This window comes from Drosophila albomicans, chromosome X (genome assembly GCF_009650485.2).
Source record: "Drosophila albomicans strain 15112-1751.03 chromosome X, ASM965048v2, whole genome shotgun sequence".
In the NCBI taxonomy this organism is placed as follows: Eukaryota; Metazoa; Arthropoda; class Insecta; order Diptera; family Drosophilidae; genus Drosophila; species Drosophila albomicans.
Window position 1 is genome coordinate 255,342 of NC_047627.2, and position 19,996 is coordinate 275,337.

At 41.1% G+C, this 19,996-nt stretch overlaps 3 protein-coding genes across 5 annotated transcripts; 2 read left to right on the forward strand and 1 right to left on the reverse strand.

The window, feature by feature from the left end:
• The first annotated feature begins 113 nt into the window (after positions 1-113).
• Positions 114-6,206, forward strand: LOC117577801 (regulator of nonsense transcripts 2). The gene is given in 5 exon segments (XM_034262729.2): positions 114-1,800; positions 2,017-3,179; positions 4,208-4,499; positions 4,577-4,660; positions 4,662-6,206. Coding segments are annotated over 5 exon segments (3,729 nt in total). The 5' UTR covers positions 114-291; the 3' UTR covers positions 5,343-6,206.
• A 616-nt stretch (positions 6,207-6,822) lies between these two features.
• LOC117577802 (integrin beta-PS) lies at positions 6,823-17,653 on the reverse strand. 3 transcript variants are annotated; one of them, XM_034262733.2, is made up of 8 exons: positions 17,559-17,653; positions 13,805-14,555; positions 13,519-13,747; positions 11,839-11,923; positions 10,736-11,170; positions 10,466-10,660; positions 8,171-9,202; positions 6,823-8,096 (listed from the first exon to the last, which is right to left on the reverse strand). In XM_034262733.2, exons 2-8 carry the CDS (start codon positions 14,415-14,417, stop codon positions 8,031-8,033), a joined length of 2,655 nt encoding a protein of 884 aa, XP_034118624.1. In that variant the 5' UTR covers positions 14,418-14,555; positions 17,559-17,653; the 3' UTR covers positions 6,823-8,030. The 3 variants fall into 3 exon arrangements, with proteins under 3 accessions (XP_034118624.1, XP_034118622.1, XP_034118623.1); XM_034262731.2 differs by lacking the exon at positions 11,839-11,923 and adding an exon at positions 12,759-12,843; XM_034262732.2 differs by lacking the exons at positions 11,839-11,923; positions 17,559-17,653 and adding exons at positions 12,759-12,843; positions 17,421-17,437.
• On the forward strand, positions 17,650-19,960 carry LOC117577803 (uncharacterized). The gene is made up of 2 exons (XM_034262734.2): positions 17,650-19,337; positions 19,401-19,960. Exons 1-2 carry the CDS (start codon positions 18,182-18,184, stop codon positions 19,490-19,492), a joined length of 1,248 nt encoding a protein of 415 aa, XP_034118625.1. The 5' UTR covers positions 17,650-18,181; the 3' UTR covers positions 19,493-19,960.
• The last annotated feature ends 36 nt before the right edge of the window (positions 19,961-19,996 follow it).

Genomic DNA, 19,996 nt, shown 5'->3' on the forward strand with positions numbered 1-19,996 from the left:
CAAATTTTATTTAAATTAGCAGCTATTATACAATCGCATATTTGATCAATATCGATATTGCCGAAATATCGATAGGTGCGCGCACACATATGACCAACGACCAACGCAAGTCGTAGGGCAACACTTGCAAAACGAATCGAAACACAGCTAGGAAGAAAGATAGAAAGAAGGCGAAAGCAACAAAATCAAACAACGAGCTCGTGTTGTTGAACGTATTTAACGTTTTTGCTTAAATTGTGTGTAACACAACTTAATTTAGCGCAGCACTAGAGCACAAGCAATCTTGATGCAATGAGCGGCATTAAAACAAGCGAGGAGGCAAAGATGTCGACAACGACAACGTCGTCAACAATAACGGCATCGACAAGTACAGCGGGCGGCGAGGCGGCTGCGGATACGGTTACAGCAGACGCCGCTGCCTTAGAGGCCGAAGAACGCGCCGAGCTGCAGCAATTTATTGGCGAACTGCAGGAGAAGATCGAATGCAAACGCCAGCTGCGACAACAAAACTCCAACTTCGAGCTTCCCGGCGACACGTATTTCGCTCGCCTTGACTCCAGTCTTAAAAAGAATACGGCTTTTGTGAAGAAACTGAAACTGTTTACTGCCACGCAGCTGGATACGCTGCTGCGTGAACTCTCTGCCCTCAATTTGAGCAAATATATTTCGGAAATATGCGCTGCTCTCGCCGAGGCCAAACTCAAAATGACCGATGTGCCTGCCGTGGTCACGTTGGCCTCTAAACTGCATTGCACCTACGCCGACTTCGATGCTCACTTTCTGGAGGCGTGGCAAAAGGCGCTTAATGTTAAGGCCAGCGAGAAGATCAGCAATCCCAGCAAGTTGCGTGTGGACTTGCGCCTCTTTGCTGAGCTCGTCAGCTCCGGTGTCATCCAAATGAAACCGGGATTGGCTCAGCTGGGCATGGTGTTAGTGCAATTGATTGCCCAAGACAAGGATGATCACAGCAATTTCTCTATTATATTATCGTTCTGTCGACACTGCGGCGAAGAGTATGCAGGCCTCGTGCCGCAGAAGATGCAACAGTTGGCCAGCAAATATGCACTAGAAATGCCTAAGTCGGATTTCCTCAGCGCCGACAAGCAGCTCAACTTGCGCACCATGCTCAAGGGCTACTTCAAGGCGCTGTGCAAGCATGTGCTTGCCGAGCAGGCGGCGCTGATGAACATGACCAAGAACATTCGACGCACCATGGAGTGCAAGGGCGAGATTAGCCAGGAGAAGCGTGAGAAATGCGAGCTGATGCAGGCCAGCTTCGATAAGTTGCTCGCCTCTGCGCAATCGCTATCGGAGCTGCTTGGCGAACCGTTGCCAGAGTTGACCAAAGAATCGGAATGCTGTAATCCGGGCACGGTCATCGACAACATGCTCGATAGCGCCGCTTTTGGCACGCTGGATCCATGGGGCGATGAGGAGGCGCGTGCCTTCTACACCGATTTGCCTGACTTACGGCAATTTCTGCCCAACTTTTCGGCACCCAAAGTGGATCTAGAGACGCTTGAGGAACCCAGCGAACTTACCGAGGAGGCCATCGATGCCAATATCGATGCAGATCTCGACATGGATGATCCGCCGTCGGCAGCCAGCGATACGGCGCTCGACAAGGATCCCACGGATGAGCAGTCCATGTCCTCAGCTACTACCAATGCGGAGGCAGCCTCGATAGCACCCGCATGCTGTTCATTGCTGCCCAGCGATAAGAAAATGAGCAGTGCACTCATGGAATTGGGTCGCCAGCAACAACAGCAGCAGCAGGATCAGCAACCAAACAACCAAACGGTAGGCTCACAATGCTCCTCGACCACGCCCCTTGTGCCTACTCTTTTTTTACTCGCATTTGGCAACAAGTTGTTCTTACATCAGTCGTGCTCTTTCTCTCTAATTCTCTCGCTCTGCACCCTTTCTCTATCTGGCTCAGACTATCTTATACAATCTCCCTCTCACACTATATATAGTATATACATCTCACTCTCACTCTATCTCTGTCTATTTCAGGCACAGGCACAATCACAATCGCAGCAGCTGCGCAAACAATTCGACGTCTTCCTACAGAACCTTTTTAACTGCGTCAACAAGGAACTTATCGACTCGGCCGCCATTGAGTTCCTGCTCAACTACAATACGAAACATCAGCGCAAAAAACTCACCCGCATCATATTCAATGTGCAGCGCACACGCCTCGACATCTTGCCGTATCTATCGCGCTTTGTGGCCATTGTGCACATGTGCAACACCGATGTGGCCGCCGATCTGCTGGAGCTGCTGCGCAAAGAGTTTAAGTGGCACATTCGCAAGAAGAATCAACTGAACATCGAGTCAAAACTAAAGATTGTCCGTTTCATTGGCGAGCTTGTGAAGTTCGGTTTGTTCCGCAAGTCCGATGCTTTGGGCTGCCTCAAGATGCTGTTGCGCGACTTCATTCATCATCACATCGAGATGGCGTGCGCCTTTGTCGAGGTGAGCGGCGTCTATCTCTACAATTGCCGCGACTCGCGGCTGCTGATGAATGTCTTTCTCGATCAAATGCTGCGCATGAAGACCGCCACAGCGATGGACTCGCGGCATGCCGCGCAAATTGAGAGCGTCTACTATCTGGTGAAGCCGCCCGAGTCTGCGAAGCGGGAGGCAACGCCGCGTCCCACGATTCACGAGTACATACGTCACCTGATCTTCGAGGAGCTGTGCAAGCAAAATGTCGAGCGTTGCATTAAAATGCTACGTCGCATCAATTGGCACGATACCGAGATCAGTAGCTATGCCATCAAATGTCTGAGTAAAGCATATTTACTGCGCTTCCCCCTCATTCGATGTCTGGCCGACCTGGTGTCCGGTCTCAGCTCGTATCAGCCCCGGGCGGTGACCATTGTGATTGACAATGTGTTTGAAGATATACGCGCTGGCTTAGAAATTCATTCACCAAAAATGTCCCAGCGCCGAATTGCAATGGCCAAATATTTGGGCGAGATGTACAACTACAAACTGGTTGAGTCGACGCACATACTCAACACACTCTATTCGATCATCTCGCTAGGAGCGAGCATGGATCAGAGCATCATCTCTCCGTTGGATCCGCCCGAAAGTCTCTTCCGTCTCAAGTTGGCCTGCATGCTCCTCGACACCTGTGGCCCTTATTTCACCAGCCAGGTGACTCGCAAAAAGTAAGTACTTAGCAGTACAAATTTCAGCTTGGAGAAACAACTGAAGCGGAAGGTGTATGCATATACCCCACATAATTATGGGTCTATTATATATACATACTCATAATACAATAGAGACAATAATACATGAGAATAGGTAAACATAGGATTAATGTTAAAAGTTGTATGCTATATGAACATATATATATGTAGATATTTGCACATCGATTTACATACATATGTACATACAGCATTTGGAACATTTGATAGTGCAATATTTGCGCGATTATTATAGCTTCTTTCGAATATTTCTGATAATGATCTAAATTATTGTTTGTACCATTTTTGCGACAGTTTAGGCTGAAGAAGGCACGGGAAAAATAAAACCGGTCAAAGTCGTATGCATACATGTAGGATACTTATACTACTTTCCTGTGCATTAAAGTGATTCGTCAAGTATTTAGTTTTCATACTCGCTTTCCGTAGGATAGTAGTATATTATCACTTTGTACCTGCCGGATATGTATGTAACAGGCATCTCCGATCCCATAAAGTATATATATATACTATAACAGCTTAGACGATATAGGCATGTCCGTCTATTTGTCTGTCTGTATGTATGAACCCTTGGATCTCAGAGAATATAAGATATATGTTATTTTTGCACACAGATAAAGTTTATTTTTAATTTTTACCACGCCCAGTTCCGCGCCTCCAAAACGAAAATGTTTTTCGATTTTGTTGAAAAAATAGTATTAATGCTCCCAGAAAATTTGGTTGCAATGAGATAGAAATTGTAGATGTTTTATTAGAAATACTTTTGTATGGCAAAAAGGGTCTTCGGTCTTAATTGATATGTCTGACAATCTGGTATATTTTGTTCTCTGTTATATTTTGAATGTAAAACGTTTGTACGTTATACCAAATATAACCCTCGGTATATTTCAGTATTTTTCCGGTACATTAATTTGGTGAACTTTTAGAATATTTCGAGCGCACTCAACTACAGCTTTATTACTTGTTTCTAATGTGTTGATTCTTCTCCGCAGATTGGACTACTTTCTGGTGTTCTTCCAGCACTACTATTGGTTTAAAAAATCGCATCCGGTGTTCAGTCAGTCGGAGAACACTTCGGACCTATTTCCCATACTGGTGGATCATACCTACCGCGACTGTTTGGCTGGTGTGCGACCCAAGCTAAAGTTGTACAAGAGCTTGGAACAGGCCAAAGAGGCAATTGATCAGCTGCAAGAGCAACTGTATCCACAACTCAAGGCAAATAACAATGCGCAGGATGCCAATTTGGCAACCATTAGTGAGATCAGCGAAATAGATGAATGTGTAAGTTATGAATCCTCTCAAGCTGGTTTTTTTTGGTGTACTTTAATTTGCAATCTTGACTCCTTACTCCCACACAGGTGACCGACGATTCAGGCTCGTCAAATGATCAGCAGCGTGAGCGTCAAGCAGCTGGTGGCTCTGAAGCGGATCAAATAAACGATTTGGACCGAATATGAAGCTGAACCAGCGCTGCCTCCGCCGCCACCTGAGAAGTCCAAAGAGGATCTGGAGTTTGAGCAAATGTACGAAAAAATGACGAGCGATTCGTATCAGGAGCGCCTCAAGGAGCCGCCGCTAAAGGCCACCAACAAGGACATACCGGTGCCCATGATGGCGCGGCGTCAAAAGAAATCCTACGATCAAATCCAGGGCAATCAAACGCCACAGATCTCAAAGGCAGCTACCGCTGTCGTTTCCACAGCTGGCACAGCAGCTGCCGATGCCGATGACAGTTTACCCGTCTCGTGCAGCGAATCAACTCCCGTCGAGGGCGGCAAGAGTAGTGGCAGCAGCCATAGCAACAACAACAGCGGCGCCGTGCCGTTTGTGCTGATGATGCGCGGCAATAAAGGTGGCAAGCAGCAGTTTAAAACATTTGTGGCGCCCTCCGACTCACAGCTGGCCATCAATCTGAAGCTGCAGGAGCAGAAAACGCGTGAGGAGAAGGAAAAGGTCAAGCGACTGACGCTCAACATAACTGAACGCATCGAAATGGAAGACTATCAGGAATCACTGCAACCGCTCCAGCAGCGCAGCTTTACGCAAAGCTATTACCAGAAGCCCAACAAGCACAAGTTCAAGCATCAAAAGGGCGCACCCGATGCGGATTTAATATTCCACTAAAAACAAACGCAAATGAGACCTGGTTGCAAACACGTTAACAAAGCAGACGCGCCGTCCCAGCTCCAGTTCCTGGTGCAGTTAAACGACGAGAACAGCTCAAGATCTGTCATGGTAGATGATGTGCTGTCTACAAAGGCTAGCTATATCTTTGTTATTGTGTGGAGACGTACTTAACTGACTAGTGTCTTTTCCTAACCTCACATCACCTCACCTGACCTGACCTCCCTGGCCTGACCTGATCTTACCACTTTTGCCCTGGTCTCCTCTTGGTTGTTTCCCATGGCGATGTGCGCGCATACGAATGTGTTGTTGAGCATATAATACGTGTTATCTCGTTATCGATTGATATATATGTATATACATAGATTGATATATATGTGTACATAGAGCTATAAAGATTTTTAGATTTATGTATATATCAGCGCCCCCGGACATGTTTCCAAAACAACATATTGATTGTTTTTTATTCAATAAAAACAAAGAATAATACAATGCGAATCGCGATTTTCTCATTCATTTATGTTGCTCCTATCTAAAAAAAACGACGTAAAATTATAAAACAAAATCAAATTTATTTTGCTTATAAGATAGTTTTACTACCCTAGAATACAGCAAAAAAAAATGTGCGAAATAAAACTTTTAACCCTAATTTCGAATTTAGTGGGAAGACCGTCAAATGTAATTAAATGTCATATCAAAACGTTCTACTCGTTTTACTCGAAACACGGTTTTTCAAATTGGTACGCAGCATTTGAAATTTCGACCATATTCTTAGGTCGTGAATACGCAGAAAGTACGGATCGTACGGAATTTGTTTTAAATTGATTGGGCGATTTTTAGTTTGCAGAAGACTGGACAATTTTGTTGTGAATTTTTGAAAAGTCAAAATTCAAACGTTCACCAAAATCAATATTTAAAAAAATCCCTAAGACATTATGTAAATGTGCCGATTTAAAGGTTTTTGTTTTCCGTCAATAGGCTCAAAATCACTTGTTTCCCCTTGTGCTGTGTGCCACGGAGGCCTTTCAACCAAACACGACTCAGTGCGCGGCTCATACTTTTTACTTTTAAATATGTATATGTTTCACAACATACCTAAATTCCTTCTATCACAAAAATGCTTCAAAAACATGGGTTACAGTGTTTTTACTTCTTATGCCATTCGAATATTACCAACAAAAATATCGAATTTTTGTATATAACATAAATTATTTGATTAGTACCTGAAGGTACTCTTGGGTATTAGAGTGTTTATTGTTGGATTGTTGTGGAACAGAAGAATGAATAATTCAGTTATATTTTTTTGTTTTTATTTTTATTTCACTAAACATTAGCATTAAACAATTTTGTTGTTTTGTAATTTCCATGTTAAGTTTCGTTAAAATTGCTTTTGCATATTAATTTATAAACAATTATTTAGCTTTTTGTTTTTCTTTTGGTATTATGAACTCTATTTTGGTTAATCAGTAATCAGTACAAATCGCAAAAATACATATGTTTATTATCGTGTTTAAGATTAATGTTCAATCAAAAAACTGGCAAATACGCGACGCGATCGCGATATAGTATATAAAAAATACAATACGAGCGATCTCCTGTTCATAAATAAAAATCGGGGCACGTTTCTATGATTTGTTTTCTTTTTTTTCTTTGTTGCATTTGTCGCTCATTATAAAATTAACAGTTACAAGCTTAAATGTTAATACGCTTAAATATTATTTATAAAGTTAGATATAGAATAATAATAGATCTCAAAAAAAAAAACATACACATGAATGAATTGACATTGGCAAACATAAAAGTGGGACAACAAAAAGTAATTATATTTTCGCATGTTAATTAATTGGCATAAATTCAGGTTTGGTTGTGGATCGTTGCTCTGCTAATAAATAAAGTGCAGTATTGCTGCATGGACATTAATAAATAGTTACGAATCCGAAAGGCAGGGAAAAGGGAAAGAAAATACAAATCGAATATTTTGCCACAAAATACGAGTACACTTATGATGTAAAAATAAACACAAAAAGAAAAACGATGTGCTCACTCGTGTCTTCAGCTCCGTGTATTTTTTTTTTTTAATTTGTTTGTTTTTGGAATTCTCTCCGCTCTTGGGGAGGAGCACACATAAATATTTAAAACGATCGTTTCGTTGGTTAGTTTTTTGTTGTAAGTAACATAGGCACAATTTGGTTGTTCATCATTTATGTATGTAGATCGTTTACAGGTTCGATTGATTGGTTGAGTAATTTCTTGAATAATGTTGTGCGTCGTTGGTTGCTGCGGTTAGTTTGGCTGCTTATTAATAGAAGCATTTTTCTTTCTTGTGTATACGGTATACAAATATAAAATCTAACATATGTATATAAATATATATATATATATATTGCAAGGCACAATCGTTTTGCTTTTGTATACTCTATATATATATTGTTTAATAAACATGTTTGACTTAGTTTAGAACGCGTTTCAATGGCAGTTGACTTTTGTTCAAGCATTTCTCTTGCACGCGCACCAGTTGAAGAAGCTGCTACGTTTGAAAGAACGGATCGAGTGGGCTGGAGGGTAAACATATTAGTTGTTGGGTACAGACAATACAATGGGGACAGATCCGAAATATGTAAACAGTCGATTGATTGATTGTTAAAATGGCAAAAATTTCACTATTTAAAACAAATTATAGCAGATCGCTTATTTGCCCGCATAAATGGGGTTCTTGAAAGTTGAGGTGGCCTGCTTGTAAATGGGATTCTCGCCCTGTAAAAATAAAATAGATACCATATGTGATTATCAATTGTTGTGGTTAGTCAATGCCAATGTCAATGTCTTACCGTATCCCACTTGGCATTCATGCGCTCCTTTTCAAATCGCGCAAACTCGCGACGATCGTGTATAGTGGTGAGCAGCTTCCAGAGCAGCAAAATAGCTAAGCCGACGAGCACAATAGCAGCAATGACGCCCAGCACAATGCCCAGCATGAAGACCTTGGGTGGGCATTCTTTCTCCTCTTGGGCATGAACCACAAGCTCCCCAACCTCGCTGTATTTGAACGTGAATTTGCAATCGTCCTCATCGAAGAACACGCACAACTGTTCATCCTTGTCCTCATCGATTTTGACCTTCTCCACGCCGACGGGCGTGAATGTGGTGCAATTTTTGGCACAATCATCACCATTCTTCAGTTCGCCGGTGTGATACATTTGACATTGCACACAGTCCTTCAGCTCGTGACAGCGCCCCGAGCATGTGGGGCACTTGTCACAGTATTTGCCCGAATAGCGGCCGTCGTCGGTGGACTTGCATTTGCAAACGCCACACTCGCAGGTTCCGTGTCCCGAGCAAATCTCGCCGCCATTTGGTGGCATGCATGTGTCCTTCGAAGTCTGGCAATCGCAACTGCTGCCCGTCCAGCCGGGTTTGCAAACACAGCGATTGCACTCGCAAATGCCATGATCGGGTCCCGAGCACAGAAGATTCTTGTTGCGCTCGCAGCTGAAGTTTTCGCACTCGCAGTATTTTCCGGAAATTATCTCCTCGGGATTGGACCGTTTCTTGCATTCACAGGCGCCGCATACACAGCTACCGCGTCCATTGCAGTCGGCGGCATTCGTATTGTTGCCCTGACGGCACATGTTGTTGTTGCCATTGTTCAGATGCACATCGGACATGGAGCACTCGCAGGTGTTGCCAAAGTGGAGGTCATCGCATTCGCAGATGCCGCACATCAAAGTACCGGACTTGCTACAGCTGGTCGAGTGCTTCTCATAGCCAATCGAGCCGGGATGCTCGCAGGGACACGAGCAGAGCATTTCCAGGTCAATGATCATGCTCTCATTGATGCCCACCGGATAGATTTGGATCACCTGCAAATAACAAAGGATTGGGTGAACAAAGTATTTGGATTATTGTCAACATCATAATTGAAGTCATTTGAATTATAATTATCAGTTGGCAATAATCAAGTGGCCAACTGACAAATATAATTCAATTGAAAACCGTTATATGATAAATGCCTCAAAAACTTTTTGGTCTTAGAGCAATAAGCAGCATGAATATGAACATTTCTCATTACTTTTTAATATAGATAAGTGCGCACCCTGATTCTACACAAAAATACACATGTGCTTTATCATAATTTTAATATTCGTAATAAGCTTGAACGTTTGGCGTTCCATCAATTAACACGCCTAGGATCGGTTTCTTGTGAATAAACAACATTCAACATAATTTAAGAAAGCTATGGGAGAATATAATCGACAAAACAGTGCGGTATTACTCTATAAATATACCTGATTAATACTGAATATATTCCACAGGCTATAACTTGTACATCTATGTATAGAGGATTACACCTCACTCTCGCTTAACTCGGACATTTTTAGCACGAACTCGGTCTTACACGGTTACAAATTTGCTCCCATCCCCCTTTTAACACGCTAAAAACCTTGTTCTTACACGATTTTTGATAAAAGAGCCACCAAAATGAGAAAAAATTTTGAAGCAAACTGGCTTAAGCTATAAATGCCACCAAATGCATTTCAAACTTGATATGAATAGAAACATATGATCTCCTTACTTTTTAACATATTTAAGTTTCTATAAAGATTAGCCTGTTAAATTATTATATGACGCAACTTTTTTAACTAAATACCAGCATTTAGTTTTAAAAATTTAAACGTTATGCATTTATTAAAGGTAATAACTTTTGGTTAATTTTGAACAAATATATGAACCTTTAATAAAAACAGATAAAATTTTAACATTAAAAAAATTTTTTTGCTGCCAATTTTGAATTTTCCGAACGTAACTCCTTATTTTGTACTGAATTCATGTTTCGCTTAACACGAAGATTTCTAGGATCGTAACCCCCATGTTAAGCGAGGGCCAGGTGTACATTCAAAATATACCATCGAGTACAAAGTAAGTATACCAGTTTATCACCCAAAGCAACCGACCCGACTGCAATTGCCTTTTTTTTGCCATATACAATCATTTTTATATACAACTTCTACAATTTGTATCTGATGACAACCAAATCAGGAATCATAATCATATATCTATATATCTTATGGGGTCGGAGATGACAACTGAACAACTGAAATTTGATTTGAATTTAATTACCGCACCTGCTTCCAGAGTTTTGGATCCGTGGGACACTTTGTGACGGTAATGTTCGCGGTGAAGGTGACCTTGTCGCCAACCTTAAGACCGCTGCACTTGTTCGTTTTGGTAAGTGGTCCGTTTGACAAGCAGGATGAATAATACGTGATCTTGACATCACCCGTAGCATTATCCTTCATCTCTACCGTTGATGAGATTTTCTAGAAATGTGTTCAATAAAATTTCAAATAAAATACGCGATGCAAGCGACACTGAATAAAAATAAATACACTTACACTGTACTCTTCACGGACAAGATCAACGACGTTGGAAGAATCATTAGAGAGAATGGCGCTGGATGAGCCTTCAATATGTCCAGACAGCTTCTGATAGACGGAATATTGATTCTGTGTGACGGCAAAAATGATGTTGATGGCATTCTGTTTGACCTTTTGATTGATTTGCGAGATGCTCGGATAATCCTGAATAATCGAGTGCGTGTACATGCCCTCACCATTCAAATGGCATTCACCATCGTTGGGCGTAATGACGCCACCCAATTTACCATCGCCCGCATAATGGAAGCCAGCATCCGTGGAGAAGACAAGCAAACGACGCGCCTGCTCGCGCCAACCGACCTGTTGACGGCAGGCAATGGCCTGCATGATGGCATCGAAACCGCCTTCGGGGGCATCTAAGTTACCCGACACAGCTGCCTGCTTTACCTCGGTCTGTTTGTGGATTGTGTGTAGTTTTTTGCGGGGTGTGTAATAAAAAGAAATATTTTAATAACAAGCCGAGCGAGTTTAATGGTTGCGGCGAAGTGCAACAATCAACAAGCAACAAATGATGCAATTTTCTTGGCGCACTTTGAGTCCGTCGTCGGCATGTTCCCAATTCCAAAATCACCAAATTATCGCGATGGTTGAATTGGAAACAGTAGCCATGGCTAAAGAAGCTCTTAATCTTTATCAGTTCCAACTAGCTGGGAGTCCAGATAGGACGCCAATAGTTGGCGACAATGATAAGATTACCAAGACTCAGTCAGGTCTAGAAAATTGCGTTCCACAGCGGGGTAAGAGGATGTGATTTGATAGGGCATATAAAAGCGATAACATGCAAACGAAACATTCGAATAAATGAACTACAATCTCTTGATAAGTGCAACAAACATAGCAGAACAACAAAATATTAAGCATAGTCCCAAAACCAATAACAATTATTATAAACTCCAACGAATAAAATATATGAAAATAATCATAGATTCGGTATTAGCGGCTAATTGAACAAAATGTCATTTGAGCATGGATTTAGTTCAAAATGTAACGAATCTGTTTCTTTTCTGCTTTAGTTTCGTTTCGTTTTGTTTTTCTTTTCTTTTTGGGTGGAGACAACTTACAGAGAATCTATATGTGTCCGTGCTCAAGCCCATGATGTTACGATAGCCGTAGGGAGCATCGCATTTGGGACATGGCTCCTCCAGGCTGTATTTTAATATAGTTTTTTTTTTAGTGTGAAAGAACAAGCAATCGATTTTCACAAATTTTATGAACAGAAATAGATATAAAAGAAAAGATTTATAATTTATAGAGCGAAAGAAAGAAAAAGAGAGAGAAAGAGAGAGAAAAATGGTGAGCATTTATATGAGAGAACACACAAAAATACAACAAACATAAATAAACTAAAATCAAATTAAAATGTAAATACATATAATAATAATGTCCCATATGTAAATATGTAGCAGATAAATGGCAAATGATATGTTTCTATGTCTTCCCCCATTTTTGAACCAGACGCTGAACAACCATTTCAATGCATTTGGCCATCGATCTGACAACTCGATCAATTTCTCATACATACATGTGAAGTTGGCAGCGCTTGGCTAACAAATACCGTTGTTAACTATTAAAATGCTCGGTCTACGTCAACTTAAATATAAACTTAATATACACACCGATTTTTATAGATATATGTAGAGTTTCAATGCTTATGATTAACATACACACGAAATAAATGTATGTTGATTACAACTAAAATATACATACATACATACATACACATAAATAATGAGCGAGGCATACGTAAGATAAATGCATTACAATACGATACGATACGATATACATACATATGTATATACGAGTAGATGCAAAAATATCGATAGTTAGGCACCAAGGCAAAACACACAATGATATGACAGCAAAAGAAAGGGGGAATGGGGAAACGTGCAAACATACATATAATTAATATAGTGTATAGCATTGAGTATTGGATGGATAGTTGTATGTGGGAGGATTGCAAATATATTAATTTGGCTCTTACAGAAAAGCTTTCGGTGTTATTGCTCAGTGGCATGTGATTGCGGTAACCATAGGGGGCCTTGCAGTTATCGCATGGATGCTCGAGTCTGTATAATAATAATACACAAAAGTGATTTATCGGTGGTTGTTTGCGTTGATTGATGGTTGGTTTCGTGTTCAATATATCGAGTTGTTGTTGGAGTTGAAGTTTAATCGTGGCGTCAGTTTTGTATTTTGTGTTTTTTTTTGTTCGCATAAAGGTAAAAATTAGGTAAAAATAACATTTTATGAATTAGTCAAATAGATAGAACATACAAAAAAAAAAGTGACAATGAACAAGTTAATCTATTTTAAAACAAAGTCTGTATAAATATTAGATGTAAATTCAGAAAGAAAGTTTAATTCATTGTTCAGTAAAGCCAATGGATGAAGAGTAAATCTTTTTGCTTTTGTTGTAAAATTTGTTTTTAACAATTTTTGTTAGAAATAATGATGTGGAGACCGCTATAAATGCTAGTTTGACTCTGTTTTATTTTATTCTGCAAACTCTGCTCACTTAAGGCTTAGTAACTACAAATAAGCACATATTACTCATATGACGGCACTTATCATATTCAACTTTCGACGAATCCGGCGTGACTAATCCACTCAATAGATATATTTTGTCATGGAACACTCATATTGGTTAGCTGAAAACATTACTCAAATCTTACAAAGCTACTCTACGATTTATAACGCTAGCTACTCCAGAATCTTTCAATTTTAAATGTATTTGCACTCACTTCTTGGGTATGGTGGAGACGTATGGCATGAGAACCTTGTCGACAAACGAACCGAAGCCTAGACGGAAATTGGATGTAATGCCTTTCATGGTCTCAGATAGTTTGTCACCCAGCGCAGACAGTTTTTCCTTATCGTCCTCCATGGACTTGGACAGATCCATCAAATAGTAGAGATCAACGGGGTAATCTACGGCCTGTGAATAGCTCACATCCAAATTGTGCACCTCATCTACAGAGCGAGCAATAAATCAATGGTTCTATTGGTAAAATCTTGAGATCTACTTACTGATGCGCAGCTTGAGACTAACACGCTGTGGCTTGATCTGCACAATTTCACCGGCTGCAGCGGCGGCAAAGGCACTTTGAGATCCCAAATTGGCACTGAAGCCTGAACTTGAGCTGGAGCTGGAGCCATAGCTGGAACTGGAACCGGATGCGCTATACGAACCAGACGACGAGCTCTGACGACTGGCGCTGCTCTCGTAGGAGCCACCCGAGATATACTGGCCACCACCCGACATGGCGGCGGCACCACTGCTGTCCCACGTTAGCGCCTTGTTGATCCTGATGCTCTCCGATGTGTCCGGGTTATAAATGAACTCCTCCGGACATATCTCCGGCTTGGGCGTGTTGAGGAAGCAACGCGGCCGATCGCCATAGTCGGCCTTCATGCACCAGCCGCAGTTCTGTGTCTGTATGCACTCATGACAGGTGGCTTTGTTCATGCATGGATTCTGCTCTAATTTGGCGGGTGATTGATCGAGCTGTGCTGCCAAAGTGTGGCTCAGTTGAGTGGATGCGAGGATGCACAGCAGAGACAAGTACATTAGCTGCTGCATTTTTCTTGTCATCATTTTGAAAGATGTTACTTTTGTTGTTTTTGATTGTGTTTCTATCATCGTACCGCTTAACAAGCGCACGTTCTTCCCCTTTCTCTCTCTCTCTCTCTATCTCTCTTTCTCTGTTTCGCTTGGTGTCTTTTTCCCAGCGACTCTCGCTCTAGTGGTTTTGTGGTGAGAAAGTTTCTAGTGCAGCAGCTGGAAGAGACAAGAAATCATAATTATTTCGAGGAATATAAGTAGCAAAGTATTCAAAAGTTTCCATATTTCAATGTAATCAGAAGACTATGATAACTGAAAATAAAAATGTTTTTTTTTTCTGTAAAGCATTTATATGTATATGATTACAAATATATCTTATTCTATAATTGTCTGGAAATCACTCAATTTTTTTCACTTCTTCCACACCATTTTTGTACTTCTTAAATACACATGCCAATCATGAACAACCACTTTGTTTGTTACACATCCTCTATAAAAAAAAAAAAACAATACTAAGGGGCAATCGTTCTCTTATGTCCACAGAAATAAAATTCTTTGCCCCGGACTGATCGTATAGTAAAATTAAGAGCTTGTGCCACACGCGTTTCTAAAAGTTGAATATTCCAGCTCCTCAGTAAATTTATGTTAAATTTACAAGATGACACAGAGCAGTCTTACTTAGCTGACGTACTGCCAGACTTGGATCAAACGGGGCTACGTTAAGAAATCGCTCAAAATATTTGAGAATTACTATATATAAAAGCAAAATTTCTACCTAATTTCTATCGAAGTTTTACAAAGCGTGAATTGTAAATTAAACGCTCGGAATTGACGTGATAAGCTTTTTATAATTTGTGTATGATTATATTGATAAAACAGTGCGCCACGAAATAAACTACATACATATACCATATACCGTATATACCTTTATATAGCTTCCATTATGTATAATGGGAAACGTACATTAACAAAATATAATTGAATTAATGGATTTAGAATCACGATTGAGCGACCTTTTTAAACCCGTTACACACATGATAGAGGGGTATTATAAGTTATAATTTATAACTGTGGGACAGAAAGCAGGAGGAATTTCCGACCCTATGAAGAGGTATTATCTCATTATAAGGACAAACATTATCAAGTATACTATCTAAAAATGGGTTAAGTCACAGTTTATCATCAACCATTCGATGACTGGTTAACTACACATCTGCATTCAATCGCAGCTCCTATGACATAATAATATTATGTAGCAAATACATATGCAAGTCCATGACGTAGTGTAAAATCTATTTAATAATTATGCTCGTTCACCTTTCGTTAGAAGGGTATAACAAACATCTGCTTTAACTTTCTTTGTCTTGCCTCATGTTTAATTTTATGTCTCTCGCTGCTTCTGTTGCCCTCGTTGTTGTTGCTTCTGATGGTACAATCAGCGCCATTTAATACGAAGCGAACGAATCGAAAATCAAATTGGATATGACTCATGCTCAACGTTGTTGTTGATTGTGGCTGCTGTCGTGCGAAGAAATAACAAAAAAACAAACAAAAATACACTCACACACACACACACATTTGGTTATCCCTCTCTCACATAAACAAGGGCTGCCAAAAGCAAAGTAAGGCGACCTGAACATTGATGATGAGTGACAAAATGTCAATTATTGCACGACCCACACTGCTCTCTCACTCAGGTAAGTGCCGCTAGTGAGAGTTTTGCGAGTGGGGGAGTACAAAAAAAGTGTTGGCGAGACAGTGCGATCGCACACGCTCGGTTAACGGTTGCCACTGCGAATTGCAAATGTAAACAAAAGAGGGAGCTCTTGGCAGGACAAAACAAAGCCATCTTATTTATTGCTAGCCCGCCTTACACACGTCCCTGTTCATATACAAGTATGTGTATGTATTTTTGCAAATTCATAAGCACTCAGGAGTGTGCGTAACTCTTTCCACAGCTTAGTCATTCATGCTGTGCATGCAGCGCTGACGTCTGTTCCGGGCACGTCCGAATGATTAATAAATTAATGAAATGCCTTGCAATGGTAGCCCTGGTTAGAGTGACCCACAAACAATCAAAATATGCATGATTTTTTGTGTCGAAATATAACGACAACTGAAATGGAGGGAACTGTGTTTGGAACAGAGGCGATGCAGCAATTTGCATGAGCAAAGAGCGAAAACCATTTTTTTTGGGTACCCACAGCATAAAATGCGGCACACATTATTATTTTTGTATATATCACTACTAATACATTCATAAACTCGATATAATCATGTACAGCATTTCGGCCTCGCGCGCACGCCTACAAAAGCATTAAGCAAACCATCTGTGCCTGTGCTACATAAAATGTGGGCGTACAAGTTCCTCGCCTCACAGCAACCAAGCAGCCCACAAAGCAGAGATAAAGACAGCTACACAAACACATGCACATGCAGAAACAGAGAGAGGGAGAACACCAATTGGAACTGCAAAACTCCTTGAAATCAAAGTAATCGCGGCATAAGAGGGCGCTGCTGTATACTGTAATCAGAACGATCGTCAACTAGCAGAAGCGTTGCCACCCTGTTGAGAGAAATGCATGCCGTACTTTGTTCTTTAACTCCAGTAATTTCAAGTAGAGGATATTATTGGCACTAAGCAAATAACTCTTATGACAAACATTCACACACACAATGCGCTCTCGTGTCTCACGTATATGAGTGAGTATGTGAGTTTTATGAGCATGCTTGTGTGTGTGCGTTGGCTGGCCGCGTAGTCATCGTCATCGTCAATGAAATCATCAACACACCCGACCAAAGTAAAGTCGACTCTCTTCCCTTTGACCAAAGAATGCAGTTAAAATTTGATAAATTTCTTACGTAATACAACTTCATTCTCATTATTTCACACACGATCTAGCACTATTCGCTATGATATTTAATGGTTTGATGTCATATCAATTAGTAATTCTATAAAATATTTCCATCAGGGGCGCAACATCACTCGTTGCTGTGTTGCTGCTTTTATTTTGATTTCACTCACACACTTGTGGAGTTGCCCACACACACACTTATTCACATATATGTATACGAACATACACAATTGCAATTATGACGTTGATTTGTCTTCCATTTTTCACAAAATATTCTTTTTTATCACCGAAAATGACATTAAAAAATTTTATAATTTTGAAAAAGACAAAAAAAATTTAGATCAGTGTTGGCAAAAACGCTTACAATTGGATTTTGGCGACGGTTCCGCACTGCCACTCGATTATCAAACAACTGACGTCGTGTGACCAAATGCAAGTAACTTATAAAATGGGTGAATAGTGTGGCCAAGTTTGCTTCACATTCGCATACATCTCTGTAAGCCCTTAAAACGCAAGAATTAAAGACGTTTTGCAACTACAAATTTAAAAAAAATCATGTATATATAAGCAAGTGCAAACAAATGTAATATTATAGGATTTGTACGAATCCATTGGATTGACTATGAATCGAATAACAGTCTATCGATAACAAGTTTTATAATATAACAAGCGTAACGGCGAGCTGACATTAGTGTGGCCAGATGTCACAACTGCATAATGAGATATACTAGAAAAAAGGAAAATAATAACACAACACAGTACACATAAATAAACAAAAACAATAGTGAGAAATGTAAATAAACGAGATCAGACCATATTAAAATTGTATAAATAACTACTGGCCAAAAGCGACTTAAGCGACCGGTTAGTGAAGGCAAAACCGAACATCGAAAACGAAACGCGACGAATCGAAACAAAGAAAGATAACAGAAAAACAATTGTGTGCTGTGCACAAAAAGGAGGCGACGCCCGCGTTGCAGTTGCAACATGGACGACTACGACATCGATATCGATTTGAACTTTGTGCAGCTGAGTAGCCGGCAGCAGCTGCTGCAACGCTACACGAACGCAATGCATCAACTGCGTCGCTTGGCCGAAATGAATTACGGGGTGCGTCCGTTGAGTTTCGACAACTATGTGATCTTTCAGTATTTCCAGCAGCGCAGTCAGGTAACAACGACTCGGACGAGGGGGCGCAACACGCCCACAACGCCACCGCTGATGGCCTACCTCAAGCTGGAGGTGCTGCATCATTTGCTCGACCGGCGACGCAAGATCCTCTGTTGGCTCTTCTATCTGACACTGATGTCGTTGTGCGTCGTCGCTTATCGTTATGAGAGTGCCACTGGTGCAAACAATGGACGCATGATGCAATCCCTTGTGTATCCCGGCATGCGAATGTGGCGTCGCATGACCATGCCACTTATCCAACGGTTTCCCCGTCTCACCGAACTGTATGACGAGTCCTGCCTCATGGGCAATCCGTTCTTTCAGCTGGAGGATCTCAATTGTGGCCCCTGCGCTAATGTCGAAAGCGTGTGGCTCGAAAGTGATGAGTGCGCTCAACTCTATGTCCACGTGGAGGCGGGCAATGCCACATTGACGAGCGGCCTCGGCTACAAGCAGCTGGCACAGCAGCTGCAGCTTTGTCGCAAGCCCGCGGAACACATGCCATACACGTTTCGCAGCAATCAGCATGGCTTTGACCTGCTGGAGTTTCAACGCATCTATGCTAACAATTTGCAGATCTTTCAGCGCGATGCGTATCGTGTGCATTCCACCAGCCAGGGCGTTCACAATCTGGAGGATTTGTTCGGTCAGTTCAACAGCAGCAGCAGCGGCAGCAGTAGTCAGGATCAGGATGCCACGCATAATCTATGGCGCTGCAATCGCATGCTGCCTGCTCGCCTGCTGCGTCCGATCTTTGCCAGGCCACTGCGTTTGCCCAGCATGGGCGTCGCCCTCGAACGCTTTGTGGCCATCGATACGTCGCATGCACCGGCATATACGCTGCCCGAGACCGCGTGCCATAATGTGTATGTACAGCAGGCGCTAGGCACACGTTTCATCATACTACGGCCGACTAGCGAGTGTCGTCAACGCTGTCGCACGCTGTCCATACGCCTCACGCAGTCCTTTGTGCGTAAGTGCATGTCATCCAGATCCACTTATGCAGATCTCATATGTTTGCTTCATTTTTTTCCAGTCAATTACAATTGGTTGTATTGGAAGCCAATCTCAGCACCTGATCCCATCTCGGAGTCCATGTCCATCAGCCTGATTGGTTCCTATTGCTAAGCTGCCCGCAAGAAATACTATATTTGAACCGCGCGCTACGAATTTCTTTTGGCTCAACAACACTCAACATTGAATGTAACATAAATGTGTGTTATTTGTTTGTATCACAAAAAGTCGACCATTCAAAATGGTTTAACAAGCACCGCTCTAAATAATTAGCCCATAATGTCCTTAATTTGTCCTTATATAGTTGATAAGTTTATTTTCGTAGTCAAGCGCCAGTCAGCCAATCGTTATCCTTATGAATTTCAATAACCTTTACGACAATGATTTCTATATGTTCTATAAAAATTGAAATCATCGAACATTATTTTTAGTTTTTCTTACATTTATTTTTTGGATCTAAGTTCGGCTGATTTTCGTATTCAAATTGTTGTAAATAGGTATTTTACGTTTACGATGTTTCTTTTTTAATCTATGAATCTAACCATTTACATATGCCAAATTATGCATTAATAAATTCTGCAGCTACATTTAACATCAAATTATTACGAGCTTTTAATC